The following is a 26,602-nucleotide window of genomic DNA, read 5'->3' on the forward strand; positions in this document are numbered from 1 at the left end:
GAAACACTACAATGAAATGAAGCTCGCAGAGCATTTGCCTCGGGGGTGAGGTGCAAATCCTTCTAACCGGCTGGCCTGGAGATGACAGCCAAGGCATACGGCACCTCGCTGAATCACACAGCCAGAAATACAATGCAAACGACCAAAAAATGCAAATGACTGAAAAAACCCCACCTGCCGTGGGCCCTGCAGATACCACCCACGGGATATTTTTAGGGGCTGGGGAGGAGATGCTGAAGACGTGCCTTTAGAGGAGCGACGCCAGCTTTTGGCAAGCCCCAAGGCAAGCACAGGGCACTGTGCTTCTCCCTCTCCTGGCAGCTCCATCTGAGCTGGGGGGGGTGCGGGGAGCGCGGTGTGTGTCTCCCTGGGTGCCATGTGGTCACCACCACCTCCAGGACAGAGCTGGATCAACACGAGCTTTCCCACACCACCACCAACCCCCACCTTAGAGCCTCCTGAAGCAGCTCAGGCACTTCACACTAGCAAAGAACATCGACCTGGGGGGCCAGCGACAGCCGCTCCGATGCTCAGCCCCCTGCAGCAGCCGGACAAACAGCAGGAAGGCAAAAAAGCCCTGGAGAGGGATGCAGCAGGGACCAGGGAATAACGTCAAAGCAGAACAAGCCGGGAGGACTATGGTAAGAAACCAGCGATACCTGTAGCTGCAGACCCACCTCGTCTTGCAACACAAACAGGACGAAGCTTCAGCTGGCCCATCCCTCCATCCATCCCTCAGTGTGAAGCCTCCTGGACACGCTGAGGACCTGGGACTGCCTGGCTGCCCTGGGACCAGCACGGGGAGGACGAAGCAGCAAGCTGGGGCAAAGCAGGGCTGGAAATGATCAGGACCTGAGTGGCACCAGGTGTGGGCTTTGGGCAGCCAAGCAGCTGGGCGGCTCTAACAGCCCCTTCCTGGCCACGAACAAAAGCATTAATGTTCTTCTCTGCTTCTTTAGCTGAAAGAGAAGCAAAGAGAGAAGCTGTTACAGCTGTCACACAAAAGAAAAGATCTTTAAAATGTTTCAGAATACAGTTCCCAGAAACCTGCACTTCCCAAATGCAAAGCAGACTGGCTGCTGACCCTCACGCTCCCAGCTTCGGCGGCTGTTACGTTCAGAAGATGCTGCTCAGCCCCCCAGGTACTTTAACAACACAGCACCGTCTGCCTGGCAGGTGGAGGTGCCCTGCTGCTGCAGAGGAGAGGAGGGTCCGTCCGTCCCGCTCCCCCGCAGAGCTGGGGGTGCTGGGCGGGAGGAGAGACCCTCGTCTGCCCAGCCAGGTGAAGCTGCAAAGGGCACGACAGGACCCACCTGTGTGGCTGCCACAGGGACCTCCCCGCTCACCAGACGGGGCAACATGTGAGAAATTCCTGCTGTAAAACAGTTTTTCTTCTACCAGCGACCGGCCTTTGACCAAATCCCACTCTCGGTGTTTCCACGCTGAACACCCCTGCCCCAACCCCTGCCATGTCAAGCTGAATCTCTGCAAAAGCCGTGCGAGGCACAGTGTCTGGAGGTTTAGACTTTGTTATTTTATTTTATTTTTACCAAGGGCAAGTTAGCATTACTCTGGTGAAGCGGCAAGGTCTAAAAATCACATTCCTCGAACCTGGATGTTTATTCCACAGGTGAGACCTCAAGGTCTTCTTGCTGTTTTCCACATTCAGGCACCGGTCAGATCTTACACCACCGGCCCTTCTCCCTCTGCCAGGGAGGTGGCTTTTCCACCTCGGCCGGTATGCACAGCCCATACCGCGGTGAAATGGGATTAAGAGAATTTGGGATAAAAAGATGAGCTCCAGGGCAATGCTTGTCCAAGACAGCAGAGCTTCAAAAGGAGACTCAAGCAGGTGTTTAAACACAGAAACCATCAGCAGTCTGCACACCTTTGGCACGCTTCCCTGTGGAGCAGAATGCCATTTAATGTACACGTATACATATATATGCATGTTTTTAATGTTAACGTAGCTCCACTGAGGTCGATGTGCTCAAACTCCCCGGTGATGACCTGCACAAGCACGCCCAGGGCTCGCTCCAGCTCTTCACAGCAGATGAGAGAGGCACAAACAAACCGTCGACAGGTCTAATTAGTATGGCAGATTGGTGTAAGGGGGGGACACCTTCCACAGGCGTCATGTGGAAACACAAATTTCACCTTTTTAAGCAGAAGGAAACGCTCTCACAATCTCTTGGCCTCAAATGTCTCGCTCCCCATCACCCACTACCATCCCACTGCATCCCACAGCCCGCCTCCCTCTCCTTAAAGGTATTTTAGGATATCGCCTCTCAGCTATACAAGAATTCTTTAGGTTGAAACCTAAAGATAAATCAAAACAAATTACTGTTCCACCAGGAAAAGCAGATTCAAATTGCCATGCAATTTTTTATCTAAATAATGTTTAAATTTTTAAAAGGGGGGTAAAAAAACCTAATTACATCTTTGTGTGGAAGATCATAAATCACATAATTATAATGGGAACCTCTGCATCTTTCCAACAGACTAAAAGCAGACTACGCAAGTTCTTATCTCATTACTGTTTAATTAAGAATTATGTTTGAGCATCTTCTTTTTAATTATCACGGAGCCCAGATGACTTCTAATCTCCTTTTTTTACCCAAAATGAGGTAAGGTGCGGTCCAAAATGGGCACCAATGAATTTACAATTTGCTCTTTGGGGAACTTTAATAAAATTACTCCACACAGAAGATTAACGCCGATAAAGTGAACTTCTAAAAAGAACATTTGGTTCCTTTCAATTAGCATCGTACAACCGTCAGGAGCTTGTAAGGAGGATGCTGAAGGGGGCAGGGGTGGGTGTCATGCACAGCTCAGCGGTGGTACACCCACCCCCCCCACCACCACCCCCCAAGCACATGGGACAGCAGTGACGGAGGGGGAACGGAGGCCGGCAGAGACCAGCACCGGTGCCAGCAAATGGTCCTGGCCCTGGCAAGGCTGAGGCTGGCGAATGGCTCCTCACCCATCAGACGAAAAAAATAACCAGACCCTAGCACATCCCACACTGACCGCAACAACCTTAACCTGAAGACAAAAATCTCTGTATAGCTGTACTTTATTTTTCTGTTGTCTCTGGATAAAATCCATTTATTAAGGCTGCAGGGGCTCCGTGTCCAGCTACACTAGATCAGCTATTCAGCAATGACCCACGTAGAGGCAGTGGGATTCCTCCGGCTCCTGAGCTGCCCCGTTTCCCTCCTCTTAACATCAGGGGACAGTTTTCCCCACCAAAATATTTCCCCACTGAGCCCGAACTCAGCCCTGCTGACTATCACCACCCGAGGTAACGACCTGCAAACACCACACATCTATTTTTTTAAACCCAGTGCACAGAGAACACCTTTTAATTCAATTGGTTCAATCGACACAGAGAGATTATTAGTTTTCGGTAAGATTTGATTCAATAAATTAGCCTGGAAATATCAGCACAGCCAGGCAAGCAAAGAAAAACAGAGATAAATCCCTGCCATAGCACTGCTTCATCTTTTAAAGGCAATTAACTCTTAGTTATTAGCTTTTAATTAGGGAATAATAATGACACCATTAATACAGTTTATTATACTTGTCAGCAGACAGCTGTTCCAAACAGATTTTATTATCAGATCTCGGCAGCTTTTGTCTGCTCCCTTGTCCGCAGGGGGAAGGCAGCAGCTCCCCAGGCCCAGGTGGGGGGTCCCCGGGTGAAGGTCCCCCACATATGGCCCCCACCACGCAGGAACCCCCCTGGGTCCTTGTCCCTAACCTGCTGTCGGTGGGAGCTGGCTCCCACCCCAGCCCCTCTCCAAGGAGGGGTGCAGGATGAATGTCAGCTCCCTCCGAGACTCCAGAGGAGCCTTACAGAATTCTCAAGGATTTTACTTTTTCTTTTTTTCTTTCTTTTAAAAACCCCACTGTCTAAAATGGTTTCTCTCTCAGAGAAACCTGGTGGCAGCAGGATCCAGCCTTGGCTGTGCATTTGATGTCTCTCTCATGGGTAACAGACATGCCTTTCCTGGGGTGGGGCGGGGGATGCTGGATCGGCACCGAAGCTGGTTTTACACCTCGGCTCATAAATCTGAGACGGCATCTGACTCCCGAAATATTTATGATGCCAAAAAACCTCACTGGTTTATTTTCCTTTCTTCTGAGCTTATCTATCTCTTTGGGCATGCGGTGTCCATTTAGAGCACAGAGCAGAGATGATTGGCACACAAATGATCACTTTAAAGAAATTTAGCATTCCAAATAAGTTTATCCATTCATAATCTCATTCCACCCTACTGCCAGGTGCATGTCAGCACGAGAAGGCAGCTGCAAAGGTTGCTGGAAATACCCTGTAATACTCTTTCTTCTTGCCCCAAATTTACCCTGAAACTCTAAACCTCAAATCCTTCTGTAAGAGTAACCACTACCACACTGGCAGTGGCCAACTGCCTCAAGTTTTCACTGATGCTTTTTTATTTCTTTGTATACTGCATCACTAAAACAAAATATCCAGAAGGCTCGTAAAACTACACACACTGTCACAGGTGCAGCCAGCCACATGTTCCCATTATTTTCACCGTCATCCTTTGTCACAGTGTCCTGGAGCTGTGGTACCTCCCCAACAGGGACCACAAACCATTGCCAGGGCACAAGCCTGTCTTAACTGTGTTTTATTATTCCTGTCTTAATCCCACTCGTGTACACAGGATGCTACTGTAATGCAAAAATGCAATGCGATACCTTTCCCTGATCTGCTTTGGAGTTAATACATCACAAAAACACTGAAATAAAAAAAAAACCCAAACAAACAAGTGTAAAATATTGTGTTCCACTACCTTGATTTTAATTTTTGTTCCTTGCTCTGGACCGGAGGAAGCCCCAGGAGAAATACCAGGAGCTCAGAGGAGCTCTTCGGCACCAACAGCCTGCTCGTGGCAGGCGTTTTCCTCCTCCTCACCCAACACGGCGCAGCCAAGTCCCAAGGAAAGAAATTAACCTGGTGTAGGGAAAAAAAAGCAGCTGGAAGAACCTATTTGCAATTTGCTACAGGAAAGCAGAGAGTTGTCAAATTGAAAGCAAGGCTGCTCAAAAGAAGAAACCTCCCCCACTGAGACCCAGCATACAAATCAGAAGGATGGCAGGATTATAACCATCACCATACGGGTTTAGGAACGGAGGCATGGAAGAGTGAGATGCTGTACCTAAGGCAGAAGGCAATGGCAGGACGAACATTGGCATCGGGAAACCACATTGGGACAGGGCAGCTCTCGGGGCAGGCAGCCCAGCTTGCCCCACAGCTCGGCTGGGCCTCCCAGCAGCTAATTTTATTCTCATTTTCACCCCGGTGCTGACAGGAGCTTCGGGTCCCAGGTGCGATGCTGGAGGCGTTTTGCGCATCTGTGTCGGCACGCAGCTCCCAAATCGTCGAAGTTCGCTGTTCCTTCACACTGGTGACTAAGCCTGAATATTTTAGGAGAAACTGTTTTAGAGATCTTGGTGCAACTACGAAAACTTCTCAGCTGAGGGGTTTTTTTTGTGCTCAGTTGTATCTGGGCAGAAGTTGGGAAAAGAAAACCAACAGATAAATTAAATTTCATCAAATTTTGGCTCCAAAATACATTTGATGCCTGAGATCAGGAGAGACTTCAGTGCTACTTAATGAACAGCTTGATGTGAGAGCTGTACGGGAACTGTAATTAGTGCTCTGGCAGCACCAGCACTCCCCAGAGCTCGAGGCACCTCACCTTTAGTTTAAGCATCCCCATTTGAGATGGCATGGCCGTGCTGGGAAAGGCTCAGTCCCGGTCCCCAGGGGACGACGGGTTCCTCCCGCTCTTCAGTGAGGAACGTCCATCAGATGCAGCCAAAAGGAACCCCCCAAAAGCTCAGTGGTGGGAGAGAATTAACTTCCCCGTGATCGGAGCTGTGCGAGCGCACCTCTGCTGGGGTTCCGGCTCAGCCCCGCTGTCCCTGCCCAGTGCAGAGCCGGGGGGTCCACACACATGTGGGTGTCCCCCAGCGGGAACACAACACATCCAAGGTGGGCAAATCTGTGGAGAGGAGCGAGGAACAGAACACCGAATGCTTTGCCTTTCTTGAGTCAAACAGGATAAGGGGAGAATGCTTGTCTGCATGCCGGGGGCTGCGGGGGGCGGCCGTGGCTCCGCTGACCCCCGCTGAAGGCGAGGGGAGCGCAGCCCCTTCCCCGAGCCGCCCCTGCCGACCCCCCGATCCCCCAGTCTCATGCTAGGGGATTGATTTCCAATTTTCCTGCTGCACTTTATCGGAGAGACAACTCTGAAGGGCACAAATTTTCTCCCCCACCATTGACCCGTCACAGTGTCCGTGACGCTCCCAGCAGGCCCGCTTTGACGTTCAGTAAATAAAAGCACGTTAGAGAGGGGACAGGGCACTGACAGGCTGTATCCACCTTGCGTCACAGGACCGAAAGGGCCGATCATGCTGTGGTCTTGGCAAAAGAAACCCAAAGGACGTTCCCTTTTATTGGGCTTTTGGTGAGGGCGAGAGGCAGGAGCGTGAGGCTGAAAACACTCTGGTGTAGGGTGAGGAGCAGCCGAGAGCCCAGGCTGGGTGGAAACTGCACAAGGAAAAAGCCAGAGGAAAGCGGTTAATGTTTTGTTTCCTCCCCTTGCAGTCCATCACCCGCCGAGAGTGAAATACTGCAGCGATTGCTGTGGTGCTACAACTAGACATAAAGTTCGGTCTTAGTGCTTGGAGAGTAAATCTTTTAAAAACATAAAATTATGTCCAAAGTCAGAGGAAGCACCTAGGAGCATAAATCACAACAAAGTCAGGAGGCTGGATGTTGGGGTTCTCACCCCAGCTTTAGCACACAGTTGTTGCGAAATCCCTGGGCAATTTTCAAAAAGGGGAGCTTCAGCGTGGCCGCTGTGTAAGTCAGTGTGCTGCTGCTCATCGCAGAGCTCCGCGAAGACCATGTCACCTGCAGGTACTCAGCCACTCAGGTCTGAGCATGAATATCTCAATCCCAGCTAGAAATAGAAAATTAAAAAAAAAAAATAAAAAAATTAAGACATCGCTTGCTACTGAGAAAAACTGCAAAGAAATTAATTTGGACAAAATGGACCAGGTCCTTGATTTGAGAATAGCACAGAAGCGAGAGAAATCGGAGCGCTGAATAAGCAGCCAACTGTCTATATGCCGAAGCAGTAAAATATGTTCTGACAAATTGCTCCTGTAAAACAGAAATGTCCCTAAGCAGTGGGATCTCACAGAAAACAGTCGCACTCGGGCAGATCTTGCACTACACGCTGACAGAAATCTCACGCTAATCATGCAACACAGGACACAAAGCTACTGGATTGCAGTGCTAATTCCATGTTCTATCTGAATCCCAGATTAATCAGATGCACCACTTCTTCAGCCTAGATATTCTCTAGTGGCTCCAATCTATTAAGATAACAAAAAGAAATAAACCTCAGCTCTGTGTGGAGCCATGAAATTGAACTTGCACAACCGCCCTTCTCCCCATCTCATTGCTTCATGTAGAAAATTGTCCAGTGACCTTTCTGTACCTACGATCAACCCAGATTTGATCTTTTTAGTAAGGCAGATGTACCCCTGCTATTCTAAACAGCAGCAGCATCTTGGCTTGTATCATGGGTAACTGACCATTCATTGCTAATCAAAGAAAATTTGCTGTGTTTTCGAGATGGCTCCATTAAATGAAGCAGATGAGCAGTGGATCTGTCCATTTATTTATTTTTAAACCACGATCTGGGGCACAGGGGAGGGTATCACTCCTGTTTCAGAAACAGCTTGGCTGCAAGCTCATTTGCTGGGGGATATTAGCAGCTGGCATCTGAAATGGCAAGGCTAGGATATCGAGGTAAGCCAAAGTCAACTGTGCTGAAATATCGCCAAATTCTTATTTATTCCACAGGAAAAGCGGCTAAGCTATGGTCACTGTGTAATTCCAAACAATATTTGCACAGTGACCTTTATGTTTCCCCTCTTGGAAACAAAAAACGTAATTGTTTTGCTCCTCATGCAGAATAAGTAACTCCCAATGATTTTCTGTTGGTGTGCAAGTAAACCAAACAGTTATCTTTTTCTGCTATCAAAACTGCCAAATAATTCTAGCTCAACATCTCTAACTCATTCCAGCCTCAGCATTTTGCCAAAGTTGGTTTGCTTTTCGTGCACGTGTGTGTGCCAGTACGATGGGACGAGAGGCCAGAGCGATGACCTGAGCATGAGGCTGGAAATCAGGGACCCACAAGGACTCAGTTCAGAGTGTTTCTGCTGGAGTCTCAAGTAATTTGCTACATCTCTACTCCTGCTGGCGCACTCAAGGAGCACTGGCAGGTACCACCTGTGTTAGGCACTCTGAAGCAGCCGCTGTTTAAATTTCACGAGGTTAAACTCACTAGCAGGGTCCCCTCATTAACCTGTGACAAGAGGAAAGGATGAATTGTCCTTCTGACCCAAGAAACACAAAACTAGCGCCATGGGAAACGGCAAGGGTCACAAGAGGTGCTCGTCACGAGGCTCCTCCGCGCATCCCGCGGGCAGACACGCAGGCGAGCGCCCTGGGAAGCGGCAGCGACATGTCAGACAAGAGGGAGAGTGTGGAAAGAGCTGTATGTAGCTGTTATCACACCTACCTGGTGAGAGGGACAGCTCCGGCACTTGGCAGGCTCCACGCAGACAGGGCTGCTCCTTGCTTTAACCCGTCCAGGTACAACCGCATTCCTGAAAAAGCTCTTCTACAAACCTGTGCTCCTTCCAACTTGGTCTATTTGCAGGTCAGGACTTTGCAATCGTTTAATTATTGCAGAAAGGCTGCAAAAAGCTCATTAGACCACCTTCAGCTGCACGTAGGGCAGGGAAAAGCAGCCCAAATAAGAAAAGCAACGAGGACTTGCCTACTTTGTCACTAGCAAAGGGACCTACTGCAGGAAAGGCTTCATCTCACGCTGTGAAGAAATTCAAGCCAGAGAGAACTGGCACAAGCAGCGTGCTGATCTATCACCATCCTCCTCCGAGCCCCCAGCTGAATGATGCCCACCACCATGGAAGACATGCCACTAGTTCAACTCTAATTGCTATTAAACTAAACCAGCATGCCCAGATTCAAAGCAAAGTTTAGTTTAAAACGACTCCTGATTACCATAAGCTAAAACTCCCCGAGTAAACCACTCCAACCCAAACAAGGGCATTCTTCCAGAAGGGAATTGCACCTGTTTCACAAGTAATTTTATTAAACTGGTGCAATTTGTTTCAAGCTGAAAGAGAACTACTGATGAAGAATTAATATGAACAAGCAAGGGAAGAGGAACATAGAAAAAAAAACCAGAATAACCTCAAGAAATAGAAGTTCTGCGAAACTGGGCAAAGCACAGATGTCTACAGCATGTGACAAGGTTTTTCCATCATCTGCTCTTTCCCTAAACTGAACAGTCACAAAAGTAAAGCAAAAAGGAAAGGAGCAAGTACACCAAAGGGGAGCTCCTAAAAGCCTGTGACGCCCTCCCCTGTACAAGCAGGGAAGCTGGCAGCCAGGGAAAGCCACAAAACACCATGTGTGAACATGCTCACATCCTTCTGCACGCTGGAGATCGGCAGAAATGCATTTGCAAGAATTGTTTCAATAGGACTAGAAATTACCACGAGAAGTGCAGAGCAAGAGAACCATGACACGGCGAAGGGCCCAGTGACAGACACCAGACCAAGCTCTATGGAAGCCCCACCGCTAAATAGCCTCACCCCTATTAACACTGCGATTTTTAGTTTTCTAAATAATCCTGTCCTTTACAAAGGTAAGAAGAGATTTGCCTCCTCCATTTCCTCTCAGCAAGCCAAAGGTCCTTCTCCAGCCGGAGGAGGAGTTGATGAATCTCCAGCCACCGCTCCGCAGCCATACGGCACGCATCTCTGCTGGCCTCTGAGTAGGAACCGGCAGCCTGTTGATTCGCATCGTCTCATTGCTGCCAGCAATTATCACCAGATGACTTTATTGTGCCTGCGACAGTTGGTGACACTGACTCAGGGACTTTTATCAGCTTCTATGCTACAGGTTTACAAACATCTGCCCGTGTGAAGGCACCCCGCTCCTCACCAGCCCGAGCGAGCTGGGCTTCTGCAAAGCAGCTGAGAAGCGACGGGCGCCTCTCGTGCCGGCCAGCCTCGCGCGTGGGCACCTCGTCCCTACTGCCAACCCAGCAGCCACGTCCCCAGCGAAGGGCCGGCAGGGCGGGAGGGAGCGGCACAGCAGGTACCAGTCGGGGCTGGAGGGGGCCGTGCTGGCAGGACCCCGGGAGGATGGAGCTGGCACCAGCGGAGAATGGGGGAAAACAAAGGGAGGAAAGCGAAACACGCTTGAGTAAGAGAGACAGCTCAGCTGCACGGGTTGAACAGATACACGCAAATACACTTTCTCCGGGGGTAAGAACAATGTCGAGGTTGTAAGAGGGGGCCACCGGGCTGGACTCATCTACACTCTTTCATCCAGCCCCGAACAGTCCCAGACAGAGGGAAGCGTCAGAAGCAAAGCTCTTCACTGCAGCAGCTGTAGCACTCGCATTGACTCCCCGGGGACAGCATAATTTCCTATAACCCTACATCATCTATACTTCAGCACAGCAATCTCAGCAAGTAACAGAACCCCACAGTGACTCAGGGGGTTTTTGTGGCAATGGCTCTTGTCCCCTGCAAGGCTGTGATAGTGATGGAAAGGTTTGATCCTTGCCTTTTGATCGCTGATCCAGGCAGTTACTTGAAAGTATGTACTGCTTCTTAAGACATCTTTAAAATTACATTACTTCTTATTACAGCAATATAGCAGACCTTAAATTTCAAAGGTAAGGTTTGCGTGGGTGTAAATTCCAACAGACTTCGTATCAGCACCTTCTTCCCACTAGTATAATTCCTCAGGTTATCTCAAGAAAAACTATTAAGCTGCAAAAGGCTGGAGGTTGGAGTTTTCTTTCACATAATCTGCAGCATTAGCCTCATATTGCACCAACTGGAGAGAAATTTGGAGAAAAGTATCAGGGTCAGGGCTCAGGATGGGAAATGAAGGTGTTAAATGAAGGTTCAGGAAGATGCTATTTTAAGAGGTTCAATGTCAGCGCAACCTCCAAGGGCTAGAAAGAAAGGCTACTGAAAGGCTGCACAGCAGACTCCAAAAAGGAAGCAGTAAACTGGTGATGTAAAAGATAAAGGATTTAAAAACCACCTCTGACTACTTAGCAACCATGGTTCTCATGGACAAGCCAGCTAAAGCAAATCCTGGACCTCGGACAAAACGGCATCGCAAGCTTGGTTCTTGATTTTGGGAAGCAGTGCAAGGACAGACCTCCTGCATGGTTAAACAGAAAGGAAGGAAAAGACGATGTTCTTCATCAGCCTCAGTTTTATCGGTCAGCTTTACCCATCAGATCTGGGAGCCACCTTCTCCTGCAGTACAGAAGACTTTAAACTTAGAAATGAAGAGACTCCAGTCCCCCAAAAAGTGTAATTCTGAAGTGCTCAACAGCCTTTAATTCATTATGAACCTAGAGGCAGAAGAAAAAAATATGCAAAAAATACATCACATCCTCAAACTAGTGGGAGAAAAAAAAAAAATCATTATTTTTATAGCACATAATCAGACACTTACAAATATACTTCACTGGAAGAAGGGTAGGAATGTGCATTTCCTATTTCCTTTTCAATAGTCTGATGCACAGAGGCTGTCAATATGGTCATTATAGATAATCTGCACAAGTCATTCCTAAACCAAAAAGAGGGATTTCAAAAGAAACAAAAAGGAAGAACCCTTGCAACAAGGAAGGGTATTCCACAGTTCCAGGTTCACGTTTAAACATAACTCAGCATCTGAATATGGGGGGAGGAAACACACTTTGTTTTTACAATATAAATAAAATTTTGAAAAGGTACTACATATGAATACAGCAATGGTGCTATTTCAGTCAGGACTTCAACATGCAGAGGAAATTCCCCATTGCTCACAACCACTCATCCCACCCCCCCTTCCCCTCCCACCTCCAAAAAAAAATCCTCTGCTGTTCAAATTCTCTTTCAATTGTTTTGAATATTTCTCTTGTGGCCTGGCAACACTCTTACTCTTTTATACAAGCAAGTTTTCCACGAAATCATGTCTTAACCAACAAGAGACAGATATGTAGGAGTAACAACCGACGCTTTTAAGAACCTTGCCAATTTTTAAAACTTTTATTAGTCTCAGTTTGTTTTTATTCTTGGAGACATCTACTGAAAATGTCAAAAACTCAGAAATAAAAAAAAAAACCTGTTTCAAACGTCTTACAAACACGCACGCGTGCACACGCGCACAGACACCACACACAAACAAAATAACCCGTAGCAGAGGCAGTAAGAAATCAAGGGAACTCCAAGTCTCTCAAGGGAGAGCAAAATCCAAAATAATAATAATAAAAAAAATTTAAAAATTGCTTTATTCTATCTCCACTCCTTCACTAGGACAGTTTAAAACCCATCAAGTCTCTTAAGATGCTAATCTACCATCTGCTAGCCCACAAATCCTTCCCACTTATTCCCTTAAAGATCCAGCTATAGTGTTGCTTAAAAACCTCTCCACGGAACAATGACCACCTTGCAAAGGGGCTTTTAAATTAAAAAAAAAAAAAAGAAAAAAACCAGAATATTGTCTCTTTCTGTCCAGTAATTTCAGGGAATTAAGTGGAAAAGATTGCTGTGCAGCATGCTGGACAGCTCTGCTGCTGGCGGGCCAAGGCAGGTGAGTGGTACCCCATGCCCTTGCCCCCCTTCACCCAGACACTGGGAGCCGTGGCCCCTTCCCAGCTCTGCACTAAGGCTGCCTTTTTCTTTCCCTCTGAATTGATAGAGGTCCTCCAGAGAGAGGGGAAGACTTTCCAGTGACTTCAGCAGGGGTTTGGATCAGGCTTTTTTACGAAACACTGCTCCATAACAGCTCTTCAACCGGAGGTGATTTTCAAGTGTTCCAAGTGGGAGCTGCCCACTCAATACTTTAGGATTTGTTTTTGCTTTTAACGTTCATTCAATTCTTAGTGAACTGAGTCCAATCAAAGGAAGGGCTTGCATTCTTCTTCCCCATGAATAACTCAAAGGCTCAGTCTTTACTTAAGTAAAGGATGTCACAACAATCAAAGATGTTTGGGGAATTTCTTCTTTAATAAGATAAAAGAAAAACATACAAAACACCTCCCAGGCTTCTGTCATGGAATGATTCTCACAACTGTAAGGAGCACAACTCAAAAAAAAAAAAAAAAAAAAAAAAAAGAGACAAAGAAAAGAAAAAGGTTCCTATGGGAGACATGCCTACCAGAGAGCTAGAGCAACCCCTTGACGCTCTAGTCTGCAGTGGGGAAGCGGGATGGCTCATAAAGGAACTAACACAAGAAGCAGCAACTTGCCAAAAACGGAGTGGCATAATGTAACTGAAAGCCATGCTGATTTTTAACTAGAAAGCAACTGTGATGGCAAAAGATGGGGAAGGAAGATGACAAGAATGACCAAAACCTGGCCATTTCTTCCCTACGTCCCTTCCTGGTGACATGGCAGAAATGCACACATCTATCATATGTCTGTAAGAGAACTAACGTTAAGAAACATCCCAGCTATGAAATATTTCTTTCCCCATCTTCCCCAGCTTACAAAGAAGATAGTGTTTCTTTACAAAAAAGAACCCAGAACCTTCCAGGACACCTGGTCTTTCTCTCTCTCTCTCCCCCCACTGTAATACTAGTCACATTTCATTTGGGGGTGAAAGGGGAGGAGGATTTTATTTATTTTCTGTTTTAAAGCCATAATCTAGAAAAATTTTTTGTGGAAACTTTTGTTTTCCTATTTTTGTTTGCTTTTTTTTTTAATAATGCTCATTTATAGAAAACTTCACAAAGGTTACGTCTATGTACAGAAAACACAATTCCAAAGGCTGCTTCAGTAGTCAATGTAATAGCACCTTTAAAGACAAAAGTTTGACATATTTTAAAAAGTCATCTTGTTATACTTTAACCCTTTCCAAGCCTCGTAACAAGGAGCCCGTCACAAAGTACATTAGTACAAACTCTTCCAAAGTCTCTGTGTGAAATGCTGTCTGAAGGTTTTTTCAAGGTCCCTACTCTACTGGTCAGCAACATCTGGCAAAGTGGAGGTAGCGTGCAGCCAGACGGGATTTCCTTGCCGTCCAAACCAAGAGCAGATGAAAGAAATTCACAGCAGGCTACTGCACAGGGCTGGTCTTCCACCGTTTCCTCGTTATTTTATTTTTCCATAGGCCTGAAAAGGGTTAATTGAATATTTTTAATCAATTCTGGTTAAAACATGTTGCTCTGAGTTCCTGGCTGGTACTGTGTCTGCAACAGGCTCTCCATAAAGGCCAAGTAATCTGGGTTTTGTCCGTATTCTTCAGGATTTCTTGAATTCCCCAGCCGGGGACGCTTGGCTCTCACTTCATCTCCCGAAAATACATCTTCCTGAGGGGCCCCAGTGCTGAGGGACTGCAGGAGACACGAAAGTACAATCATTAGAGGCACAGCAGGAAAACAGGCAGACACACAGGTGCAGACGATGGAGCATGCCTGCGTAACGACAGCAGGCATAGCAAGTGAACAATTTGGTTCACAGCATTTCTGCAGAAAAAGAGAACCCTGAAACATGCAAAGCACACAGCGCGAATTAAAAATTCTGGGCTCCTGAAACCAAACTGGAAAGAGAAACCCTCACGTTGCCTTCTTTCTGTTTCAGAATATCCTTCACTTCAGCTCCTGCCTCGTCAATTCTCTGTTTACTCCTATCCTCCTCCGCCTCTTCAGGTTGTTCATTCCCAGTAGAAGGCAGAGAGGAAAATGGGGCTTCCCTAACGTGTTTAAAAAACAAAGACCCAGAGGAAGCACGTGGGCATCACTATACCGACAACCGGCTTCTGTTCGTCCTGCTCTTAAACCCTCAAATGAGATGCATTTCTGGGTAGAAATTATCATCTCCTATGGCTTTGTTCCTCCTTCTGCTGTACTGCATTAAAGCCCCGTGAGCATCACTTCCCACAGAGCACAGTCAAACACTTCTGGCAGCTGAAAGGACACGAGAAAAGCCCGAGTTTCAAACTGACTCAAGACTTCCTGTTCACTCTCCAGCTCACATTCCGTTCTCTGGAACTGTTCTAAAGCCCGATGTCTCCGCTGCAGAGAGTATGTTCTTTCCAAATCCTGTACTTCAGGGCTCCAACAGGTTGTCTCTATTATTAGACAAGCTTAAGTAAACTGGAATATTGTGCACATCTTGGAAATTAATTCTACAGTGCTGCTTTGCCACCAGAAGTCTTTCAAGGATAACAAGGTAAATTATTATTAACCTCTGAAAATCTATGCCATGAGGTCTTACTGATACGAACAACCTTAAACAAGATGGAGAAGCCACTCAGAGCGACATTACAGGAAGCATTTTACACAAGTGGTTTTTGGGTAGAACATTTCATGCATAAGTAAACAAGTTTTCTCCAAATTGTCATCAGTTCTTCCACAGAACTGCCTGTCACCAGGCCACTTTTGACGATGTGCATCTTGCACTCCTGCTAGCGGCCATGGATTCACAGGTTCAGTGAACTACACCAGTAGTTAACTCGGCACAGCGATTCCTATCATCTCAAGGGAAGGCTGGTGCAGCCTCTTTTTGTCTTGTAAAAGAGACAGAAGCCCAGAACCTTATCACAGGTTAACTTTGTGGATCTGTCCCTATCCTGCAGTGGCTGACGTGACAAATATTTGGAATGAAGAAGAAAACCGTATATTCTGGATTTGCATAGAAACCAGTCTCACCATTTGTTTAAATGGGGTAACTTCAAAGGTTAGAACACCGGGTTTGAAAACACGCAGCAAGTCCGGAACCAAAAAAGCTATGAAATAAATTCCTCCTATTATATGCACTCAGTAATTCCATTGTATGCAGCTAAAGACAGCCGATTAAGAGCTTTATAGATAAGACCTATGTTCTAAATCTCTTATTTGCTGAGAAACGGGGGTTCAGCCCCCGTCGCTTATTGGTTCTCCAGAAACGACTCAGCTGTAGACCGATTCACCTCACTTCTGATGAAAGGCAGTATTCAGACAGAATGGCAGTCCACATAACTAAATTCATACGGTGTAAAATGATATGAACATAACCTTTTAACCAGAGAAACCAAAAATCAGATCTGAACACGTGAAAGGGGAAAATCATTTAAATGCTTCTCAAGCATGTACCCTCAAGGATTTCTTCTACTCTGCGTATTTTGTGAAAGACAAGTGGTTTTGCAGCCACAGAAACTGGAGGCTGCATTGACCTAATGTCTAAACAATATGCTAAGGAAATGTGAATGAGTATCGCAACCCACAGCTATTTTCACAGGTTTTGTTCCTTTGATACCCACCAGGCGAGACTTCACTCTCTTGGGAAGCTCTTCCTCCAAGGTATAAATATCACCACGCTTTACCATTAGTTGAGAACCATCTTCAAACTCAACCTGCAGAGTAGGCAGAAGATGAAATAAGAACTTGGCTTCGACACAGTACTTGAACAGTCCGTTCCCAGACTACGCCACACACAGTCGTTTCATGGGAATACCAAGGAAGCATCAGGGGCCAGCTCCCACGGATGATCCCCTGTTCTCGGCACTGCACATCTCTAGGATTGCCCTAGAATGAGCAACCCTAAGCTGTGTTAAGGATGCTGAACCCAAAAAGTGCCAGTTTCAGTGCTGCTCAGACACCCCGGTCTTATCCAGCCCAAGTGGTTTCATTCAAGTGCTCCTACGGATCCTAAAATGTCTACATTCCAGCTGGACCAGCACCTCTGCTCCCCGCTCCCAGCCAGAGCACTAAAGATTTCCACTGATTTTTGATTCAAATCCTGAAAAAAGCAGCTTTTCACTTACAATAAAAGGCAGCCCTGTATTCAGGCCAATATGGTAATAATAATTCCTTTCATCTTAAACAAAGCATTTTCACATGTCAGAGGGAAACGACTCCAGCTACTAAAATACATTTGTATTTTAACAAGCAGAAATAAGTCAGCCAGGTACAACAAATGGTGGTAACTCCTCATGTCCAACCTTTTTTGCTAAGCACTGATTGTATCAATTATGCATCACATGTTACAGGAAAGTTTATTTATGGAAACGTGCATATAGAAATGTTAAAACTATTGAAAGTTTTTAAAGAGATTCTCATTTCCTTTGCTCAAGAGTTATTACGCCTTTCAGGATAATGCAGGACATAAGCCACAGGTCAACGCAGGGTGTCAGCTTCAGACAGGGTAAATTCAGAAGGAAGAAAGCATCTGTGCTCTGAACTCCTCCTCGTGTGCTGCCCAGGTCTTGCCGCTCATCAGTTAAGCGAGCTCAGCGATGCCTGCTGAGGTCCCTTAACTGAGCAGATACATCAGCTGCAAGAGCTACACAGGTGGGAGAACAGGCTTGGAAAGATGAGCCCTGCTGAGGTGGTTTAAGATGCTACTGGTCCCGTTTACTCTGTGGTTTTACAGAGCACCGCTACCGTAACTGAGTCAGGAGGGAACACGAATTACAAAGTTTAACAGGGGAGGCACAAGCAGTTGCCATCTGCCATTTCCACTACACAAGCACAACTTCCAGCAGAAGCACAGGACTTGCAACTGAGGGTAGTGCCATCTCAACTACCACTGACTGGATTTTGTTTAAGTTCCAAATTATGGGTATGGGTTAGACCCCTGTTATGAACACACCTTAGAGCAAGTTACAAGACAGTCATTTCGGCTTAATTGTAAAAAAAACCCCACATATCTCATCTGAGCACACAAAGTACAGACTTAAAGAGATGTGAACTGGGAAGCCACTGCAAAAAGTTTAACATGCCAAAGCTAATCCATGCCTTCCTCCTATGAACACACTTATTTCGTAACAAAACTGTGTTTATAAATATAATCCTATTCCAAATCAGATAAAAGATATGCACCATAAGCACTGAATAAGTATCTACATAGGGAACCAATGTGGAAAGCCATTCAGGCTATTTCCCCCATGGAGAAGAGCTTTACTTACAGGTAACTGCTTGATTTGAAAAACACAGGCGACTCATGCATATTTTTCTGTCATCTGGCACTATCAGCGGAATAGCCTATTTCAAATTATTGTGCCTTAGAGAAATCAATGACAATTTCCTATACTGTGATTAAACTGGAAAGCATGCATAACAATAGATCTTTATGGAACTATATGTTGTACTTTATTCATAACCACGGTCACCTCAGATCACACCTTCTCTGAAGCAGTTAACATCCATTATACGCACCAAAAAGACTGTTAACTGACAAGGTGGATCATTGTGCTCTTCACACAGATATGCAACGCTCTGTGTAGAAAGGACAGAAATCAGAACTCCATTCCAAACAAATATAAGATAAGGGACTTCCTCTCCCTTTTGTCCAGAGGCATCAATCTCTTAAAAATAACAATTACTTGCAAATTTCAGCGTATTTTTCAAAAGGATGTACATAAAGTATACTTTCCAAATCACTGTTATTTTCAACTTCTTGGTACCATTTAAAAAGGATTTAATCAAATGAATGTACTGCATTTTATAGAATTTTCTTTACTGAAATACTAACACAGTGTACCAGGTTAAATCTTCCTTTAGTGACTATTACAACCTTCCACAAACAAGAATCTTGTATGTGGAACAAATTCAAAGACAAAAAAATACTGTCTGCTGTTTTTCTCACCTTAAAACCAGAGATGGTGAGAGCGTATGACTGAAGGTTCCCAGCTCCTCAAACAAGAGCATCAGGACATTATTCCCATATGATGATGATGCTCCACAAAGTACCCTCCCATGACCAGAGGATTATTCCCACCCTGAAGTAGTCTCCTGACCCATTGTTTCCCTTACTTCCTCTCAAAGCATCTAGGAAAGTTGTAATTACGGAGTTATCAACTCATGGGGAGCTACAGATGACAAGCTCAGCTCCAGCCACAGGACAGCCGCCAGAGAACAGTTCAAATGGGTCACTTCTGACCCGAGTCACATCTGAGCTATAATGAAATGGGCAAATTTATTTTATATCTTAAAAGCAGTACAGTCTAGACATATGCCTGTCCCCACGTCCACATTCTGTGACAGAAACCCTTTACCCTGATCCTATTTTAACACTGTATTTCTCTCTAGACTACCAGCACTATTAATTTCAGAAGGCAAATTCTCCCTTCCTGACCAGAGCAAATATTCAACACTAGTGAGCTATACAATTCGAGCAACAATCAGACATGTTGACATGAAGTCTGTGGGTACTCTTCCATACTCACCTGGTAAATCTGACTGATCTGGGCTGCAATAAACTTGGCCTTATAGATGATTCCATCTGTCCACTGCAGTTGAACCAACTCACCCTCTGGAGGGGGTCCCATTTGGATGCAGTCTCTGCTCTGAAGACACAGAGTGAAAGAGGTCAGACAGCCCACACACACCAACAAAGCTCAACAAGTAGGTAAAGAGGTGTGTTAAAGTCACTGCTCAAGGCACTTGCTACGTAATGCTGTAATTAAGTAAAAGGGAGTTTCTGCACTTCTGATTAACTGCAGTTATCTCAAACAAAACCATTCACCCACGAGAGGCCAGAAACACCTGCTTTTGGTGAGAGTACTCAGTTCTAGGAAGTTTCTTATTACAAACCCCAAAAGATCAGAGCTCCTGTATCAACAAAAGCAAGGGGGGTGACCTGCTCTGCTTCACTGGTGAATCAGTGGCGCAATCAGGAAGAGAATTCATGAGCTGACAAGCCAGTCTCTTCTAGACATTCCTTCTATTAAGCGAATCCCTATTTTGAACCAAAAGTGCTTACAGACAATCCACTTCCCCCATGAATCTCACTTGTCAGTTGAAAAATAGATTATTCAACCACAGAACAAAGAGGATGCAACTTAAAACAAACACCGCTTTCTGTTAAGCCATCTGCATACAGCAAAATCACATCTTTGTAAAGGAACAAAAAAGAATGAAATATCATAAACAAGAGTAACAAAGAGCAGCATGAGCTTTTCTATGCAAGCAGCAACTTCTAAGTTTTACTTTGCTGCCCCACCCCAAAGCGCACAGAAGAGGAATGCATGCATGACACTGCGCTGATCTGTAAGGGTAACAGTCTCCACAGAGGGCTGCTTACAATAATGCTTTCTGGGTACACGTTGTCACTGTATGAGCCATCGTCAAAGTTCACTTCATAGAAAGTCTGTGTTGTCATGCCAATAACTTTACATCTGTAGTAGAGTCCATTCCGGTTCTTTGTGATCACGGTCTGTCCAAGGGTCACTTCCCTTCGAAACTGAATCTGTGCATAGAGAAAGGGGAATAACCTGTAATTTTCAACCATAAAAGCTGCATCGAAAATATAGGCGCAGACAGACTGCTCTACAAAAAAACCCGCCACCAAATAACAAACCAAACTAAACCAAAAAACCCCAACCCAAACCCAAGACACGTACATTCTGGTTAGCTGCTTTGTGTTTGAAGCAAGTGATGGACACAACATAGGGCCAGTCATCTGGCTCCATGGGCACGCCGGCTGCGTGTGCGCAGGTCACGTGGAAGGACGTGGAGCAGTGCTCATAGGAGCACTGGATGCAGGCACCAGACACTTTCTTCATCCGTTTCCGACAGTACACGCATTTCTGAAAAGAAACACAGGTCAGTGTTACGTGGGCAGCTGACAGCAGCTTAACGCCTGTCGTAGGGCACCGTGTTACGTGACGTGGTAGAGAAGTCTGTATCGTTCGTGTCTGGGGCCCAGAAGCCACAGCCACAAACAGTGATGTTTGCCGCTGAGAGGTCAAGTCCAACGCTTCCAGAATTGCCTGCATACACTTGCCTACAGTCACTCATAAGCCAAGAAACTCCAGCAGATACCAACTTCTCATTCCCTCAAACGTGGCCAGGAGGTCAGCGCTCCGGCACCACACTGGACAGCGGAGCAGCCCGAAATCCAGGCTGAGCCTGTCGGCGGGAGGGCCGAGGGGAAGGGAGGGCGCAGCAGGCACACAGGCACCCCTGACAGCAGAGAACTGCTGCAGCTCAGTACTCATCCTCCTTAGGTACACAAAACGTACCTGCGTTAATTCAAACGGCAGCTGGATCTTCACAGCTACACTGATAGAAAATAACGTTTTCATTTTTTGAAGGAACAGAACACAGAATAACTGTGCAATAATTTGTTCTATTATATTTAATGGAACATTATACCTATTAGATCTAATAGAATATAATTTTATACAGCGGAACAAAGATATTGCATGTTTATTTCACACGCGTAAACATATCAACCGTAACTTTTTTATTGGTATCCATGCCAGATTAGCTATTTTAGATCATTCAGTCACTGTTTTTCAAACAAAAGAAATACAAACATTGTACCAGACACCAGAATTACAGGGGAAAAAGAGGTATGAAATCTTTCAGTATTTTTTAAAACTCACTGTCTGCAAAGCAGACCCAGTTATTAGGCTGCTCTAATCAGGCAGCACTTAGGGGGAAAGGTAGGTCATCAACTTAAGATGTGTGACTACTTTAAAGAAAGAAATCTAAATTTTTTCAAAGCTAAAAATCATAAGCCTTATGGCACTGTAGACTTGGCAGCAAGCTTTAGGTGTCAGTGGGAAACGAGAGACATCTCCTCATTCCCTAACAGCACCAAAGTCTTGTTTCCAGCCCCTCAGAAATACAGAAGACCAGATTTTGGGAATAAAAATCTGAAGGAATTAGAAAAGAGAAAAAGAAAGAAATTGTGCAAGTTGGATTCTTGCATAATGTTTCCAGGGAACTATTTGGAAACACCATTTCAGCTTTTAACGTCTTAAGTCTAGGGAATCTGTCACTGATTGATGGCAGCATCTTTACCTTATCCGAGGCTTGGACAAGGCAAATCAGGGGAAAATTAATATCACACACGAGACGAACATGCATTTTATTTGTTAGCATGAACAGCTCACATAAATAAAATCCTGAGAGATTCTTATATGCTCATGAATGACTATACAGCTATGTAATTTATTTATTAGAAAGAAATAATTTCCACGTATAAGGAGGGCCAGAGGAAAGCAGTAATTTTTAGTGCCCATTTCCAGATGACCGCCTCCAACGCACACCAACCAGCTCACTCCAGCCACTGCCCCTTCCCAATCCATCCATCCTCTAAACACATATGTCCTGCAAATATGCTACAACACACGAATGACAGATTCTTCTTCCCTCTACAGCATCTGATGTTAAACAGAGCCTTTCCTCCCCTCGCTCACTCTTCAGGGCCTCTCATTTACCTCACTCCCATTAAAACGCTGCTCAAAAGTACGTAACATCACAGAACACATGACCTAAATTTTCAGATCCGTATAAATTACTCCATCCCACGGGACTAGAAACGCAACATAAGCTGCATAAGATCACACAATAAGCCAACACAACCCCCAGAAGTATAAATTCACTCTGCTTCTAGATGTGGGGCGATTTTAAAAGCGTACCCGCAAAAATACGAAGAGGTGTACCATATTATAAACTATCCAGTAAATGCAAAAAAAGAATTGCCACATTTCAATGTTAGGTTTTATTTGTGTTATCATAGCTAAGAGGCAGGGCCCCACTGTGCTAGCTACAATGTGTTGCCAAGACAAATAAAAGACCAGCCCTTCTCCAAAAAGTATTTCTCTTCCTTGAAAGCAAAACGTGCAAAAGGGAGACACGTTCTTCACTATTTCTGCGCAACACCACCCCTCCTAACCAGGGTCTGCCCCACATGTATATGAAATCAGTCAATTTCACTTCCTGTGAATTAACTGAAGTCAGTATGTTTACACCAAAGATTAATTTGGCCTTTTTGCTTAAACTAACAAAAGCCAGGAAATTCAAAGCCAGAGCCTCAGTGCTGCCAGAACGTGGGGTTTAGTATTTAATAAGCTATGCCTTTATCGCTCTGTAAACCATGTTCCAAAGCTAGATAAGCACCACAGCAAAGTGCACAGCAGGAACACGGCGCTGAAAGCAAGTCAATAGCAATGAGATCTCATTATTAAACTGTCAATACCTAATTCTCCCACCAGCAGGGACACCTGCTGATATACAGCTTGCTCAGTCCTGCCTCTCAGGGGAGCATTAACCCTCCCATATCAGGATCTGCCTTATTGATGTAAACAGGGTTCTTCCCAGCCAGAAGGATTAGCATGCACCTAATGACACCCCAGCAGCAAGACAAACTTCTTACGACAGGCAAAAGAGCTACACTAATGGAATATTCAGAGGAAATACGATCAAAAAGATGAAAGAAAAACATGAGCTAGAATGAGACTGAAATGTAGAGGGTGGTGGAAAGGGTGAAAACGCAGACCTGGAAGCATGGGAGATGGGATGGACAGAAGCAGTGGTACCAAGTGCTGCAGTAAAGCAGCATATTTAGATTTAAAGACATTTTCTGTGGGAGGGGAGGTAGCAGGGAGAGAGAAGGTGCAAAGCACAGGAGAAAAATCTGCAGAATAAATGCACACCAGAGAGTCGGGTCATAGCTAAGAGTAAGAAATAGGCTGTCTCCTGCATGATGAACACTGCAATTCATTTACTCCACTGAGGAATGACAGCTAATTATTCCAAATTTCCACGTCATAAATAATTTACGCACAGAGGCCCGTAATACACCATTAATCAGGAAGCATGCAAACTGCATTCTTTAAAATGATGTGATGCCTACAAATGCACTGAAAAGTCTGTGCCTGAAAGGGGAGGGCTCGTGCATCTCAAAGAACAAAATATACCTTTAAACAGATCGCTGTAACTCCTTGCCACCTCAGCCCTCTCACAGTAACTTAAAACAATACAAAAATATATTAAAAAATAAAAAAATAATCACAGATAACCCCTACCCCCCTCTTTCCTCCGTTATCTTAATCCATTCACTTCAACTGTCCTCAGCTTTCACATCATTCCTTCTTTCCTTTTTCAGCAAAAGGCCATCTCCAATTTTATCTAGTACCACATCAACTCCACCATTACCAAAGTCATCAGATCCAACACCACCACCTTTTACTCGGATTCAGTTTATCTTCCTAATCGCAGCTGCACACCTCCAAAACACAGCAAGTCCTCCACTGACTCCTCATGTGCTGCAACTTCCTATAAAGGATCCTACAACTCTCCACGATAGCTCACGAGTGTGTTTCTCTGCACCCCCTCATCCAGTTTAAATTTCCTTTGTACTTCTCGTACCAATGGTGCTACAACGACCACCACTGCCTTTACATCCTGCTACCCAAATGACCTTTTTTTAATCCTTACCTAGTTCATAACTCTAAAACCCATTTCCATTTTAGCACAAGATAATTTACTTCTTTCTTTCCTGTAGGAAACAACACTCATAATGTGTCACTCACTGTACATGGGGACAATGCCAACAAACTGTTTTCAACAGACACTGATGGTGCATGTATACATACCGTCATGGTGCTCAAAGTAACACAGAGGAGAAGAATTTTTCACTAATCAGTCTAAATACAACAGTACTTACATGATGACATTCTTGAGCATAGAGTAGTGAGGCTGAAAGCCTACTTCTTACATCCTAACAGCTGGTCTGTTTTACAGAGGGATCATGCTGGCGTGCTGACAGAAACTCAGGACCAAGACCTGGAGCTGTGTCCAAAGCCACCTGGACTAGCCAACGTGCCCTACTGGCAGAGGCGGCACAGATCCTGGCAGAAATCAAACAGCATTGCACCTCTAGGAAAGTTACTCCAATTATGACGAAGCAGTGTGCAGCACCACCCACGCTAACACTTTCCAAGGGAAGGGCTTAAGGCCAGGCTTTGGAAAGAACTGAGCTTCCAACCTGGCTAACTTCAGCCTAAGGAAGCACATCATTGGACTGTGTAAGTCCAAGTACTTAATACAAAAATTCTCTATCTTTCCTGAGACATAAAGAAAACATGAGGTGCAAACGGAATACAATGCTGAAGAAATCAACAAAGCTATGAAACTTTAATTCAGGAATGAAACAGGAAGATGTGTAGTAGGTCTGCACAGAGGCTTTGGACGGTATTCGGCGCAGAACGAAGCAACAGGGTTTTACGTAAATTAATACTGCCCTGGCTCTATAGGACTGTAAGGCAACCATCGAAGAGTTAAAGAATTAAGTCATGTTTCCTTGTGAGGCTCCATTAAGCAATACAAGTGAGTCTTGTGTAAAAGGATTTTTAGTTCATCGTTACAAGTGCTGGTAATGAAGAGGATGCATGCTGGAAATGTCAGATGATCCATAAAGAACCACTGCTGCAAGATTTATCACTCTCACATCACACCGCTCCATCACTCCGCCTGAATAATGAATGCTTTTTACATTCACATTTGTGTACAAAACCCATTTGCACAATAGAGAAATAACTCTGGAAGCAGACAGAGATTCTTCCTAATCTCTCAGCCAGGCCCTGGCTGGGCTGTGCGCACTAAATAGCTGTGCGTTAACAAATACATCAGTGCTAACCAACGTATCACTGCTACATCACCTTCCCCCGTACCACACTCCCAAATGTCGCCCAGCTGATTTCTGTATGGAAAAAAAAAGCGCAGCAAAAGCACCATTTATTTTGCAATAGCACACTATAATGACAGGGCATTAACTAACATTAAGATTAATTGCTCTGAGCTAACGAATCATCCATTTACTAATCCCTCAGATGAGGCTATGCAACTAAATAACAAGTTGTAGCTGGACTTTTATTAAAATCTTTGCAGTCCCTCACCTCAGAGTCATGGTCACAAAGAAATGTTTATTATTTTCTGAAAGAGATTTCTTGACAAGAAAAAGAGGAATGTTGTAAAGAAAGATGAATAAATTACAGATGAACAAGTCAGCAGCATGTCAGCTCCTTTCTAGTGACCACATCCCTTCACGCTTCTGCTATGCAGCACTTTCGGTAAATGAAGTTTTTAGGTAGTTTAGACCCGATTGCCAGGTGGGTATGCGTCCTAGGCTCTGCCCAGGGTAGGAGCACACTCCTAGAGTAAAGGCAGATCTGGTCATCACAACTTGTGTGTCAGAGCACTGAGACAGTACCTCAGAAGAAATCCAAATGATACAGCTTCCTACAGCATTTGTTGGAACTAAGAATGAGAACACCACCTCCAGTCTCAGCTACTTTATGATCCCACAATGTTCTGTCTAGCTTAAGTCTTTTTCTTTTTTTCCGCTCTTGTTTTCACTCTCTACAGGTAAAAGACACGTACCAGTTTCCATCTCTGCTCTGGAATAGCGCTGATATCCACAGGATGACGCTCTATTACATTGAGAAAACGGGCTTCGGGGACAGCAATAGCACAGATTACATGGACCCACCTGGGAAAAAAAGTGAAGAGACAAATCTGAGTCTACCATTATTTAATTCAAATACTCAAGAGGGCTGTTAACATTTCTCTGACTCCCTCAGTATCAAGGCATATTTATGGTGGTAGGCAGCCTGGGCAACATTACCAACTCATTAACAATCATGGTCGCACAAGGCAAATGTCTCTGAAACAACAGGGATCAACCTTCTTGTGCATCTGATCTTGCATGTTACTAAACATTCCCTGAA

The 26,602-nt window shown here is 45.1% G+C and overlaps 1 protein-coding gene across 3 annotated transcripts in view; it reads right to left on the reverse strand.

Annotated features, from left to right (window-relative positions):
* Positions 1-12,189: 12,189 nt before the first annotated feature.
* KDM4B (lysine demethylase 4B) overlaps positions 12,190-26,602 on the reverse strand; it is a 92,628-nt gene continuing 78,215 nt past the window's right edge. For all 3 annotated transcript variants that reach the window (XM_056336256.1, XM_056336255.1, XM_056336254.1), the window contains 6 exons: positions 26,256-26,364; positions 20,483-20,668; positions 20,164-20,328; positions 19,307-19,426; positions 16,400-16,492; positions 12,190-14,492 (listed from right to left, as the gene is read on the reverse strand). In XM_056336256.1, the coding sequence (XP_056192231.1) occupies positions 14,310-14,492; positions 16,400-16,492; positions 19,307-19,426; positions 20,164-20,328; positions 20,483-20,668; positions 26,256-26,364 (856 nt within the window). In that variant the 3' untranslated portion in view covers positions 12,190-14,309. The remainder of the gene's footprint in view (positions 14,493-16,399; positions 16,493-19,306; positions 19,427-20,163; positions 20,329-20,482; positions 20,669-26,255; positions 26,365-26,602) is intronic.

This window comes from Falco biarmicus, chromosome 4 (genome assembly GCF_023638135.1).
Source record: "Falco biarmicus isolate bFalBia1 chromosome 4, bFalBia1.pri, whole genome shotgun sequence".
In the NCBI taxonomy this organism is placed as follows: Eukaryota; Metazoa; Chordata; class Aves; order Falconiformes; family Falconidae; genus Falco; species Falco biarmicus.